General features: G+C 51.5%; 2 protein-coding genes and 1 long non-coding RNA gene across 3 annotated transcripts in view; 1 reads left to right on the top strand and 2 right to left on the bottom strand.

Moving 5' to 3' along the window:
• LOC141999010 (uncharacterized) overlaps window positions 1-13,179 on the bottom strand; it is a 56,820-nt gene that overhangs the window by 24,410 nt on the left and 19,231 nt on the right. Inside the window, exon 3 of the mRNA XM_074972088.1 lies at window positions 2,136-2,989. Within this exon, the coding sequence (XP_074828189.1) occupies window positions 2,136-2,989 (854 nt within the window). The remainder of the gene's footprint in view (window positions 1-2,135; window positions 2,990-13,179) is intronic.
• Window positions 3,023-6,980, bottom strand: LOC141999008 (zinc finger protein 621-like). The gene is made up of 5 exons (XM_074972085.1): window positions 6,794-6,980; window positions 5,971-6,059; window positions 4,241-4,337; window positions 3,435-3,548; window positions 3,023-3,260 (listed from the first exon to the last, which is right to left on the bottom strand). Exons 2-5 carry the CDS (start codon window positions 5,992-5,994, stop codon window positions 3,157-3,159), a joined length of 339 nt encoding a protein of 112 aa, XP_074828186.1. The 5' UTR covers window positions 5,995-6,059; window positions 6,794-6,980; the 3' UTR covers window positions 3,023-3,156.
• On the top strand, window positions 7,103-13,132 carry LOC141999015 (uncharacterized). The gene is made up of 3 exons (XR_012641943.1): window positions 7,103-7,202; window positions 7,348-7,839; window positions 12,627-13,132. It is a non-coding gene; the product is annotated as an uncharacterized LOC141999015 (long non-coding RNA).

The raw sequence follows: 13,179 nt of genomic DNA, 5'->3' as shown, positions 1-13,179 counted from the left end.
TCACATTTACTAACTAAATTTTAATCCTAGACAGCCAGGGTGAGGCTGGTGTGACAAGCAGGAATTTTCTGCAATATTGTTATGGTTCTTGGGCATGCCTCAGTTTCCTTCTGTACTCTGCATAGCCACCCAGTGGGTGAAAAAGGGTTCAAAATGCGGCTTTCGTGGCAGAGCAGCAGACATGAGATGTTGTATCATGTAGCTGACTGGGGTGCAGTGACTGGGACATTAAAGGATGGACTGAAACCGACCCTTTTTTAAATGCCAGGACATTCAGACCCAGGAATCAAACCAAAAGGAAGGAGTTTTCCCCCTACCTCTCAGGAGAGAAGCAGAGCAAAGGCCCCAGCTCAAGAACAATGGGTTGAACTGGTGTCAGGATACTGGGATAACTCCTGGCTTTTACAAAGAGTCTGGAGCTCTCACCTGGGATGACACATAGAGGAGAAACAGAGACCAAAACAGATGATGGCTGGTTGCACTGGTGTAGCTAGCACAGACCATGTGTTAACCTTTGCCCCACTGTGCTAATGTAAGGACTTTCAGATTCTATAAGCCAGGTAACTAAGGAATTGTCACCTTCTGTTGAATGGGCCACTTGGTGTCACTGCAGATATTCACTGAGAGCACTGTGTCCTGCAGGACTCTGGCTGGGCTGGATTCTCTGTGGGGAGCCACAGACAGGGATTGCTGGTGCCGAAGGCCCAGCCTGGGAGTCATGAAGGCCACAGGCCTGCCTCTGTGGAGCTGTGTGGGTCCTTGGGTTAGGCACATTAAAGAGGTCACTCCCACGGGGCTGATGACAGGCTGGGGCCAGACCAGACCCTGTGACTCTGTGACAGCTGGCTATTGCCACACAGAACACAATATACATTTAAATCATTTACAGGCTTCTATGAACTCAGGGACACGCTTCCCAACACTTAGAATGACCGATCTGTCACTGGGCCAGAGCAGACGTATGTTTAATTCTTTGTTACTTATCAGGTGAAACCGGGGCATAGAAAAACTTTCCCAGGGGAGTCTGTATCCAAATGCATGCTTCAAATGCCATTAATTCAGCACACAGTTTTTCAAACTTAATGAATCTCTGAGTATGAGTCTGCTTTTCTACGGCCAGGTTGATTTGTGTAACCTCCCCGGGCACATGGTACAAATGGAACATCGATAGAGCCCACAGACATGTTTATTGGTGTAACCACTTTCTAAGCATCCTCAGCATCACAAGGACAGGCAGGGTAAAGCTGCCTGGCATGGTGCCGCCTGCTGAGGCTGCATGAGTGGGACATCAATTTTGACTGGTAAATTGATCCAGCCCTGTACTAAGGATTCAGTGTTATAGTAAAAGCCCCCACTCCACGCTAGAGTACGTTTCCTATTGATTGGTAAATCTTTGTGGTTTGATTTATTACTTGTTGGTAAGTGGGGGTTAACCCCCTATCTTAACATTTTTGGTTGTAACTTCATGCACTCTGCCCTGTTCATCTTCAAATTCTGTTTTGAGTACTAAGGCCGATTAATAAAAAGCTTCTCATCTGTACGTCAGCTAAGCAACGTGAAATCCAATGAATTCCAAACAAATGAAAAACAGTAGGAAGATAAACCAACCTCTCCTGCAGAAGGTGCATCTTTCTCCCTTTGAAGAACTCTCTCAAATTATTAGGCCATCCACCCAGACTGATGAAGCACAACGAGCAAGAGAAAGTATTATCAATACTGGAATGCAATATGTTATCATTATGGTTCAGAGCGAACAGTCTATGGCGATAAATAGGCGGTTCTCACCTCTCAGCTCCAGACACCAGTGATGTTCCAGCGGGTTCTCCAAAACAAGAAAGGTAAATTCTACAAAATCCTCATAATGTGCAAAATTCTACTCCAGATTTCTAGCGTCTCCTGCTGCCTCCATCCCTGCTGCAATGTGTTTATAAAAGTGTTTGAAATCGAAAACAAAACAATCCCTCCCTTCCTAGAGATAACCATCTGCCCCAGTCCTCTGTGCCCCAAAACCAGATTCCCAGACCCCACTGAGCAGTAGCTCCCTGGAGTCTGCCAGCCAGGCTGACCCTGGCTCCAGGCGGCTCCTTCTGAGCTGGCATGGAGGGGCAGGGATATCAGGGGATGCCAGTTTCTACCCCGTGTGGATTCTCCGATGCGTAAGAAAATTGGAGCAGCGAATGAAGCTTTTCCCGCAGTCAGGGCAGTCATAAGTCTTCTCCTCCCGGTGGGTCCTCTGGTGTTTGATCAGGGCTGAGCTCACGGTGAAACTCCTCCTGCACTCAGGGCATTCGTAGGGCTTCTCTCCCGTGTGGATCCTCTGGTGCGTCATGAGGTTCGAGCTGCGATTGAAGCTTTTCCCACAGTCGGGGCACCGATATGGTCTCTCTCCCGTGTGGGTTCTCTGGTGTCTAATCAGGTCCGAGCTGTTCCTGAACCATTTGTTACAATCAATGCACTTATAGGGTTTCTCTCCGGTGTGCACTCGCTGGTGGTTGATAAGACTGGAGCTCTGACTGAAGCTCTTCTCACACTCCTCACATTTGTAGGGTCTCTCCCCTGTGTGAATTTTCTGGTGCCTGATGAGGTAGGAGCTGACGCTGAAGCTTTTCCCGCACTCGGGGCACTTGTAGGGTCTCTCCCCTGTGTGGGTTCTCTGATGGGAAGTGAGGTTGGAGCTCTGGTTGAAGCCTTTCCCGCAGTCAGGGCATTTGTAGGGTTTCTCTCCGGTGTGGAGTCTCTGGTGGGTGATGAGGGTGGAGCTGTCGCTGAAACTTTTCCCGCAGTTGGGGCACTTGTAGGGCTTCTCCCCCGTGTGCAGTCTCTGATGGGTGATCAGGTGGGAGCTCCGGCTGAAGCTTTTCCCACAGTACAGACATTTGTAGGGTTTCTCTCCGGCGTGGAGTCTCTGATGGACAATCAGGTTTGAGCTGCGACTGAAGCTTCTGCCACATTCCTCACAGATGGTGGGTCTCTCTTCATTGGGGATTCTCTGGTGGATGGTGTCCACGGGCCTGTGACAGGATTCATCCAATCCTTTCCCTGGCTGGGTTCCCAGCTGCCTCTCCAGGCTGTGCTGATTCTCCCAGCCTTCTCCCTGCTCAGCGCTTTGGGAAACATTCCCTTCAGCTCTTCCCGACATCCTCCTGTGTGGTTGCTCTAGCTCAGGACCTTCCAGCTGAGAGTTTTCCTCCTCGCTCTCACTGCCCGTCCTGTCTCCTGCTGGGACAGGGAATCCAGACAGCAGTCAGTCCTCAGAGAGGCTGACACAAAAAAGGGTGAAACAAATCAGGTTCCAAATCCCCCCAAATCCTTCCCCAGAGGAGAGAGGGGAGGGGGATAAGCCAGGCAGCAGACAGGGTTGTTGGAATCCCATGCGTGACATCTGCCATGAGGACATAAAACTGGGCTAGGAGCTGACCGAAGCAATCCCTCACCTGTGTGGCCGTTTCTTAGGATTCCCCTTTCTTCAGAGCCCTGGAGATCCTGGCCCCACGGCTCTTCCCCTTGGTCCAGCCGGGAGATCTCACTCGGCTTGGGAACAGGAAACCCTGCTCAGGGGAAAAAGCAAGTAGGCTCACATACACTCTCTTTTTTCTAGGTTGGGGAGACTGCTGCAGGGTGCCCAGCCCCTTTCTTTGCTGCAGGGAGATTTCATATGAACAGACAGGGAAATGCTCCCGGAGCCCACTGGGAAAGCCCAGCATCTGGGAGAGACATGCTGTGTCCCCTGAAGTGAGCTCAGGGTTCTGCACAGACAGGGAACTTGGGCCAGATTTCTAAAGAGGTTTAGGCACCTACAGTTGCAGACAGGGGCCTAGTGGGATTCTGTAGAAGCAAAATGGAAGTTAGACACTGAGAAAATTTTGAAAATCTCACTCAGTGCCTGTCTGCATCTTTAGGCAGCTACCTACCAGCAAAAATCTGGCCAGTGGGGCCTCAGGCAGAGCAGAGTCAGGAGACACATGTCCATCCCTGATGGAGCAGAGGCCCCAGAAGTGGAATCTGCCCTGGGAAGTGGGGGAGACAGTGAGTTTATCCCACTTGGGAGCCCGGGTTACAGAGAGAACAGCACCATCATTAAGTCCTGGATCTCCGGTCCTGTGTGGGGACAGTCTCTCTCACATGGGGTCTGCGAACTATGGGGCTGTTCCTCCTGAACGTTAAGGGACCAGAACAGAACCCGCCCTGGGCACTTCAGGGACACCCAGCTCCTGATACCTGAGGGGACAGGAATCCTTACCCAGGAGGTCCCTGTAAAGAACTCGGTGACATGGATTCAGCAGAGCCCACTGCCCCTCAGGGAAATACACAGCCATCTCCTCGAAGGTCACCGACCCCTGGAACAGCAAGCATCCACCGCTCAGTGCCTGCTGCCCAGACGCAAGCGCACTAGCTCAGCCACGGCCTCTCCCAGCCTCCCTCACCATCTGCTGCAGCTCCCACAGGCCTTGGGTTACATCCCCTGCCCACCAGCCTCTCAGGACGGTCCCTAATCACCCCCTCCCACAACCCACACAGACCTGCCCCTGCACTGTTACTGGATCAGGACCTCCCCTTGCTCCACAGGAGAGACTCCGCCTCCCTCTTGCCCCCTGTGCACCCAGGTCTCCAGCCTCCCCCACTTGGGGGCTGCATCTGGGCCTTGGCTGGCCTGACAGCCAATGCACGTGTGGGCTCCATGCTCCTGCCACCACCTAACTGGCTGTTCGGAGGCCACTTCCTATGGCTTTCTCTGAACAGCTGGGCACCTCTGTCCCATCCCCTGCCCCCTCCCTCACCCTCTGTGGGGAGAACTGGGCCTGCAAATTCACTCTAAAGGTGAGTGTGAGTTCATAAGACTTCACAAAAACCTGTAATAACAAACGGTGATTGGAACCAGTGCAAGGAAACCAGACTGAGACTGGTTTGGTCTAAACCGAAAATGCCACATTGATGTAATCCAATGGCTGCTAAAACTAATGCTGGTTAAAAATGGGTGATATGGAGCTGGAAACTAATGAACCAAAATTGGTGTGTCGGATCTTGGGCCTAACTGGTGGACAAAATACCGTGGGGATGGGCTGTTCCACCCACCACTTCCTTTGTGTCTCCTTAAAGAACGAGACTTTGTGAGGACAAGTCAGAAAGAACAGACAGAGGCTAGTGGGGTGAGCTTCACCACCCTGGCCACCCCCCTTTCCCGGGATCCGGGATACTCTTCGTCCTGATCCTGAGAGCTGTCCTGACCAGCCCGGGCCAGAGAAAGGGACCCACATGACATCACCACCTGTACCGGCTCCAGTGGAATCCCAGTGAAATAGGATTAGACTTTAACATCAGCTCCAGCCCACCTCAATTAACTTCTCCTTTTTCCCCTAAAGGACAGTTATTACCATCTCTGATATCAGGTAAGAGACTGCGAGACAAGGGGCTTTTTCCTTCTAAAACCCTCTCCAGCTGAAGCAAAAGGGAACACGGGATGTCATTAAAATGAAAGCCTCATTAGCGCTTTACATGTCAAATGCTGTATCTTTAACAGAAGGTTCAAAGGGTGTTTAGTGGTGAGTGTGCCACGGTGATATAAAGGCTGCGGTCTCTGTACGCCAAGCCCTGACCCTTGTTTAATGTTAGACAGGGACTGGGTTACATAAACCTCTTTGGCCCCTTTGTTCCATCTAAATTTATGCTATGCCCCCCCACAACACTTTACATAGGAGCTCAGCATCATTATCCCCATGTTACAGAAGGGGAAACTGAGGCACAGAGTGGGGCAGTGACTTGCCCAAGGAGAGGCCATAGGCCAGCAGCGTTGCTGGGAATAGAAGCCAGGTCTCCTGAGTGTCAGTCAGGAATGCTAGCCACTAGGCCACACTGCCTCAGTTTAAACACAGCCCAATGGGGAAGTTCCTCACCCAATGCACTAACCCTCCCCCTTCCATATGGTGGTTACTCCTCCTGCTACAACCCACTTCCCCTGGATAGATCCCCTACCTGAGCGGGATCTGCTGCAGCCATGTCCCTTCCCCGTCCCCCAGCAGATGGGGACGATCTGGAGCAAAGCGCAGACGTGGTTCTGCAGCCTGTCAGGGCGAGAAGGGCCAGTGGAGAGATTTCAGAAGGGGTTTTGGTGCATTTCACAGCTCTTCAGTTCATCACAGGCTCTTTCCTTGCAGACAGACACTCAGGACTCTGCAGTGCTGAGAACAGGCTTCAGCCACCTTATTCCAGCTCCGACCAGGCCTCTCCCACCAGGACTAACCCCACCGAGATATTTTAACGCCCCCAGTAACAGAGTCCCTGAGCCAACACTGGAAAAGATCAGAATCGAAGGAGCCGCTTTGGGGGATCCTCCTGACACGGTCCCCAGGGCGGCACATTCCCCCAGCAGCGCGGGGACCAGGCAGAGGCAGGAACTGGCTTTTCCTCTCCCTGCTCCTCCCCTTCTCCCAGGAAAGTCAATCTGCCCGGGGTGCTGCAGGGAATGGGGCTGGGCAGGGCTGGGACCCGGGAACCTCCCTCCCCACTGATTGCTCCTGCTGCCCCTGCCAGTCTCTGCCCCTGTCTCCCTCCTGCCCCCTCCCCTCCCCTCGGGCTGGGAGACTCGGTCCCTGGCCAGGCCGCTCTCCCGGCGCTGGCTCGGCTCCTGCAGGCGCTCAGGGGGGCAGAGCCGGGGGGGGGGGGGTCAGGGAGGGCAGCAGCTCCGGGACTCGCAGACCCCCGCCCCCCGGGAGCAGAGCTGAGGCGAGGAGGGGCCGTTGGTGCAGAGTCACTTTCCTGCCCGGCCCCAGCCCTTTCCCCGGGTCTCTCCCCTCACCTGCAGGCTCCGGCTCAGGGGCTGGTGTCGGCAGAGCCCGGGGCTGCTTCCAGCCCCGGGAGAAAGTCCCTGCGGCTGGGCACAGAGGGGCGCTAGGGAAGTGCTCTCCCCGCACAGACCCCGCTGGGGAGCAGCTGCGGCTCAGCCTGGAAAGGAATCCGGGCTCACAATGGAGGCAGCACCAGCAGCCTCTGACCCAGGAAGCTCAAACCTGGTGTCCTCAGACAGGGAAACACCCACTGGAAGAACTGTCCATAGTCAGCATCCGACAATAGCCAGGGCCCTCTGGTGGTCACAGTTAGTGGCACCAGATGAGTCACGATTCCCTTTTCCCTCCCTTTCCTGGGGAGTAATTCAATGCAAGAGGCGTTTTTCTGCTGGCATAAAGAACTCCCATGAATCTCCCCATGTAGGTACTTATAAACCAGGATCAAGTCACCCCCTAACCTTCACTTGAATAAAACGAACCGATGGATCTCTGTAAGTCTCTCGCTCTGAGGCAAGTTTTCCAGACCTATAATAATTCTGGTGGTTCTTTTCTTTCCCCTTTTAAGGTTGTCAACATCCTTGTTGAAGTGAGAACACAAGAAGTGGATAGAGTGTCCAGTAATGGTCTCCCTAATGCCCTATATTGAGACAATACCACCTGTCTATGCCTACTCAGTATTTCCCTGCTTCTACATCCAAGGATTACATAAGGTCAAGAATGACCTTGAGCGGATCACTGCGGACTACGTGGCTCTGGGAAGAAGGATAAAGGAGTTTGAGGCGCAAGTGGTGTTCTCGTCCATCCTCCCCGTGGAAGGAAAAGGCCAGGGCAGGGACCGTCGAATTGTGGAAGTCAACGAATGGCTACGCAGGTGGTGTCGGAGAGAAGGCTTTGGATTCTTTGACCATGGGATGGTGTTCCATGAAGGAGGAGTGCTGGGCAGAGACGGGCTCCATCTTATGAAGAGAGGGAAGAGCATCTTTGCGAGCAGGCTGGCTAACCTAGTGAGGAGGGCTTTAAACTAGGTTCACCGGGGGAAGGAGACCAAAGCCCTGAGGTAAGTGGGAAAACGGGATACCGGGAGGAAGCACAGGCAGGAACATCTGTGAGGGGAGGGCTCCTGCCTCATACTGAGAATGAGGGGCGATCAGCAGGTTATCTCAAGTGCTTATATATGAATGCACAAAGCCTTGGAAACAAGCAGGGAGAACTGGAGGTCCTGGTGATGTCAAGGAATTATGACGTGATTGGAATAACAGAGACTTGGTGGGATAACTCACATGACTGGAGTAGTGTCATGGATGGTTATAAACTGTTCAGGAAGGACAGGCAGGGCAGAAAAGCTGGGGGAGTAGCACTGTATGTAAGGGAGCAGTATGACTGCTCAGAGCTCCGGTACGAAACTGAAGAAAAACCTGAGTGTCTCTGGATTAAGTTTAGAAGTGTGAGCAACAAGAGTGATGTAGTGGTGGGAGTCTGCTATAGACCACCGGACCAGGGGGATGAGGTGGATGAGGCTTTCTTCCGGCAACTCGCAGAAGCTACTAGATCGCACGCCCTGGTTCTCATGGGTGACTTTAATTTTCCTGATATTTCCTGGGAGAGCAATACAGCGGTGCATAGACAATCCAGGAAGTTTTTGGAAAGCGTAGGGGACAATTTCCTGGTGCAAGTGCTAGATGAGCCAACTGGGGGGGAGCTTTTCTTGACCTGCTGCTCACAAACAGGGAAGAATTAGTGGGGGAAGCAAAAGTGGACGGAAATCTGGGAGGCAGTGACCATGAGTTGGTTGAGTTCAGGATCCTGACACAGGGAAGAAAGTTAAGCAGCAGGATATGGACCCTGGACTTCAGGAAAGCAGACTTCGACTCCCTCAGGGAGCGGATGGGTAGGATCCCCTGGGGGACTAACATGAAGGGGAAAGAAGTCCAGGAGAGCTGGCTGTATTTCAAGGAATCCCTGTTGAGGTTACAGGGACAAACCATCCCGATGAGTCGAAAGAATAGTAAATATGGCAGGCGACCAGCTTGGCTTAACGGTGAAATCCTAGCGGATCTTAAACATAAAAAAGAAGCTTACAAGAAGTGGAAGGTTGGACATATGACCAGGGAAGAGTATAAAAATATTGCTCGGGCATGTAGGAATGAAATCAGGAGGGCCAAATCGCACCTGGAGCTGCAGCTAGCAAGAGATGTCAAGAGTAACAAGAAGGGTTTCTTCAGGTTTGTTGGCAACAAGAAGAAAGCCAAGGAAAGTGTGGGCCCCTTACTGAATGAGGGAGGCAACCTAGTGACAGAGGATGTGGAAAAAGCTAATGTGCTCAATGCTTTTTTTGCCTCTGTCTTCACGAACAAAGACAGCTCCCAGACTGTTGCGCTGGGCATCACAACATGGGGAGTAGATGGCCAGCCCTCTGTGGAGAAAGAGGTGGTTAGGGACTATTTAGAAAAGCTGGACGTACACAAGTCCATGGGGCCGGACGAGTTGCATCCGAGAGTGCTAAAGGAATTGGCGGCTGTGATTGCAGAGCCATTGGCCATTATCTTTGAAAACTCGTGGCGAACGGGGGAAGTCCCAGATGACTGGAAAAAGGCTAATGTAGTGCCAATCTTTAAAAAAGGGAAGAAGGAGGATCCGGGGAACTACAGGCCAGTCAGCCTCACCTCAGTCCCTGGAAAAATCATGGAGCAGGTCCTCAAGGAATCAATCCTGAAGCACTTACACGAGAGGAAAGTGATCAGGAACGGTCAGCATGGATTCACCAAGGGTAGGACATGCCTGACTAATCTAATCGCCTTCTATGATGAGATAACTGGTTCTGTGGATGAAGGGAAAGCACTGGATGTATTGTTTCTTGACTTTAGCAAAGCTTTTGACACGGTCTCCCACAGTATTCTTGTCAGCAAGTTAAAGAAGTATGGGCTGGATGAATGCACTATAAGGTGGGTAGAAAGTTGGCTAGATTGTCGGGCTCAATGGGTAGTGATCAATGGCTCCATGTCTAGTTGGCAGCCGGTGTCAAGTGGAGTGCCCCAGGGGTCGGTCCTGGGGCCGGTTTTGTTCAATATCTTCATAAATGATCTGGAGGATGGTGTGGATTGCACTCTCAGCAAATTTGCAGATGATACTAAACTGGGAGGAGTGGTAGATACGCTGGAGGGCAGGGATAGGATACAGAGGGACCTAGACAAATTGGAGGATTGGGCCAAAAGAAATCTGATGATGTTCAATAAGGATAAGTGCAGGGTCCTGCACTTAGGATGGAAGAACCCAATGCACAGCTACAGACTAGGGACCGAATGGCTAGGCAGCAGTTCTGCGGAAAAGGACCTAGGGGTTACAGCGGATGAGAAGCTGGATATGAGTCACAGTGTGCCCTTGTTGCCAAGAAGGCCAATGGCATTTTGGGATGTATAAGTAGGGGCATAGCGAGCAGATCGAGGGACGTGATCGTTCCCCTCTGTTCGACATTGGTGAGGCCTCATCTGGAGTACTGTGTCCAGTTTTGGGCCCCACACTACAAGAAGGATGTGGATAAATTGGAGAGAGTCCAGCGAAGGGCAACAAAAATGATTAGGGGTCTGGAACACATGACTTATGAGGAGAGGCTGAGGGAACTGGGATTGTTTAGTCTGCAGAAGAGAAGAATGAGGGGGGATTTGATAGCTGCTTTCAACTACCTGAGAGGTGGTTCCAGAGAGGATGGTTCTAGACTATTCTCAGTGGTAGAAGAGGACAGGACAAGGAGTAATGGTCTCAAGTTGCAGTGGGGGAGGTTTAGGTTGGATATTAGGAAAAACTTTTTCACTAGGAGGGTGGTGAAACACTGGAATGCGTTACCTGGGGAGGTGATAGAATCTCCTTCCTTAGAAGTTTTTAAGGTCAGGCTTGACAAAGCCCTGGCTGGGATGATTTGATTGGGGATTGGTCCTGCTTTGAGCAGGGGGTTGGACTAGATGACCTCCTGAGGTCCCTTCCAACCCTGATATTCTATGATTCTATGATTCTATATTGATTCTCTGAGCCCTGGTCTACACTACAGGGTTAGGTCGAATTTAGCCATGTTAGGTCGATTTTAAAATGGATGCGTCCACACAACCAACCCCGTTCCGTCGACTTAAAGGGCTCTTAAAATCAACATCTGTACTCCTCCCCAGCGAGGGGAGTAGCGCTAAAATAGACCTTGCTGGGTCGAATTTGGGCTAGTGCAGACGCAAATCAAAGGTATTGGCCTCCGGGACTTATCCCAGAGTGCTCCAATGTGACCGCTCTGGACAGCACTTTGAACTCCGATGCACTAGCCAGGTACACAGGAAAAGCCCTGGGAACTTTTGAATTTCATTTCCTGTTTGGTCAGCGTGGCGAGCTCAGCAGCACAGATGACCATGCAGTCCCCCCAGAATCGCAAACGAGCTCCAGCATGGACCAAAAGGGAAACACTGGATCTGATTGCTGTATGGGGAGAAGCATCTGTGCAGGCAGAACTCCGATCAAAAAGAAGAAATGCCAATATATTTGCCAAAATTTCACAGGGCATGATGGAGAGAGGCTACAACAGGGAGACACAGCAGTGCCACATGAAAGTCAAGGAACTCAGGCAAGCCTACCAAAAGACAAAGGAGGCAAACGGGCGCTCCACGTCAGAGCTCCATACAAGCTGCTTCTATGATCAGCTGCATGGCATTCTAGGGGGGAATCCTACCACTACCCCACTACTGTCCATGGACACCTGCAAGGGGGGAGTCTCACGCAACAGGGAGGAGGATTTTGTGGATGAGGAAGAGGAGGAGGAGGCAAACACGCAGCAGGCAAGTGGTGAATCCATTCTTCCCAGCAGCCAGGACCTTTTCATCACCCTGGAGCCAATACCCTCCCAAGGCAGGATCCCCAACCCGGAAGCCGGAGAAGGCAGCTCTGGTGAGTGCACTTTTGTAACTACAGTACCGGGTTTAAAAGCAATAGTGTTTAATGTTTGATTTGCCCTGAAGAATTGGGATGCATTCGCGGCCAGTACAGCTACTGGAAAAGTCTGTTCACATGTCTGGGGGTGGAGTGGGAATCCTCCAAGGACATCTCCATGAAGCTCTCCTGGAGGTACTCTGAAAGCCTTTGCAGAAGGTTTCTGGGGAGGGCTGCCTTATTTCATCCTCCACGGTAGGACTCTTTACCACACCAAGCCAGTAGCAAGTATTTTGGAATCATTGCAGCACAAAGCATCGCAGCGAATGGGCCTGGGTTTTGGTTGAATTCAAGCAACATTCGGTCTTTATCTTTCTGTGTCAGCCTCAGGAGAGTGATATCATTCATGGTCACCTGGTTGAAATAGGAGAATATTTGCAAGGGAACAGTAAAAGGACCCCGTTCATGCTGGGCTGTTTGCGCTTGGCTAAAAGGGATCATCCCGGAGAATAGCCACACGGCGAGGGGAGGGGTGAAGGGATCATCCCAGAGAATAGCCACATGGTGGGGTGAGGGGAGGTGTGTGCTGCACATCCACCCAAAAACCACAGCCCTTCCTTTTAAATGTGAAACCCAACCCATTGCTTGCTATGGGAAAGGATGGTGCTGCAGTTTGAAACCATTCCCACATGTTATGCGTAAGAAGCCAACCCCGTGTACCCTGTGCCTTACCATGGCTGCTTGGAAACCGAATTCTGTTGCCCAGCCGTGTGTGATGTGTCACCATACTGGCAGGCACTCAATATAAAAGGCAAAATGTGACCTTGAACCTAAAGCACATGTGCTGTCTGCTGTGAATTGCTTGATTCACTGTGAAAGAGTATCCCTTTTGTTCTCAGAAATGTATCTTCTTAAATTTTACTTTCCCTTTTTATCTCCCCCCAGGTGCAAATGTTTCTATGCTCCCCATATCATCTCCATCCCTGAGGTTATCGCAGATTACAAGGCGAAAAAAATGCACTCGTGACGACATGTTTTCCGAGCTTATGCAGTCCTCCCGCACTGATAGGGCACAGCTTAATGCATGGAGGTATTCAGTGTTAGATGCCAGGAAAGCATTAAGTGAGCGCGAAGAGCGGAGGCAGGAGCGCGAAGAGCAGAGGCTAATGGGGGAACAAAAGGACATGATGAAGCATCTGGTGGAACTGCAGGAAAGCCAACAGGAGCTGCATCCATTGTATAACCACCTGACCTCCTCACCAAGTTCCATATCCTCCTCACCCAGACACCCAAGAATGAGGGGGGAAGGCTCTGGGCACCCAGCCACTGCACTCCAGAGGATGCCCCAAGCAACAGAAGGCTGTCATTCAAACAGTTTGATTTGTAGTGTGATTTGTACAAAAAGCAATGTGGCCTTGTCCTTCCCTCCTCCCCCACCCCACCGGGGCTACCTTGTCAGTTATCTCACTTTTTTTTTTAATTAATAAAGAAAGAATGC

This window comes from Natator depressus, chromosome 14, assembly GCF_965152275.1.
Source record: "Natator depressus isolate rNatDep1 chromosome 14, rNatDep2.hap1, whole genome shotgun sequence".
Taxonomy (NCBI): Eukaryota; Metazoa; Chordata; order Testudines; family Cheloniidae; genus Natator; species Natator depressus.
This window is presented reverse-complemented; position numbering and strand designations above follow the sequence as displayed.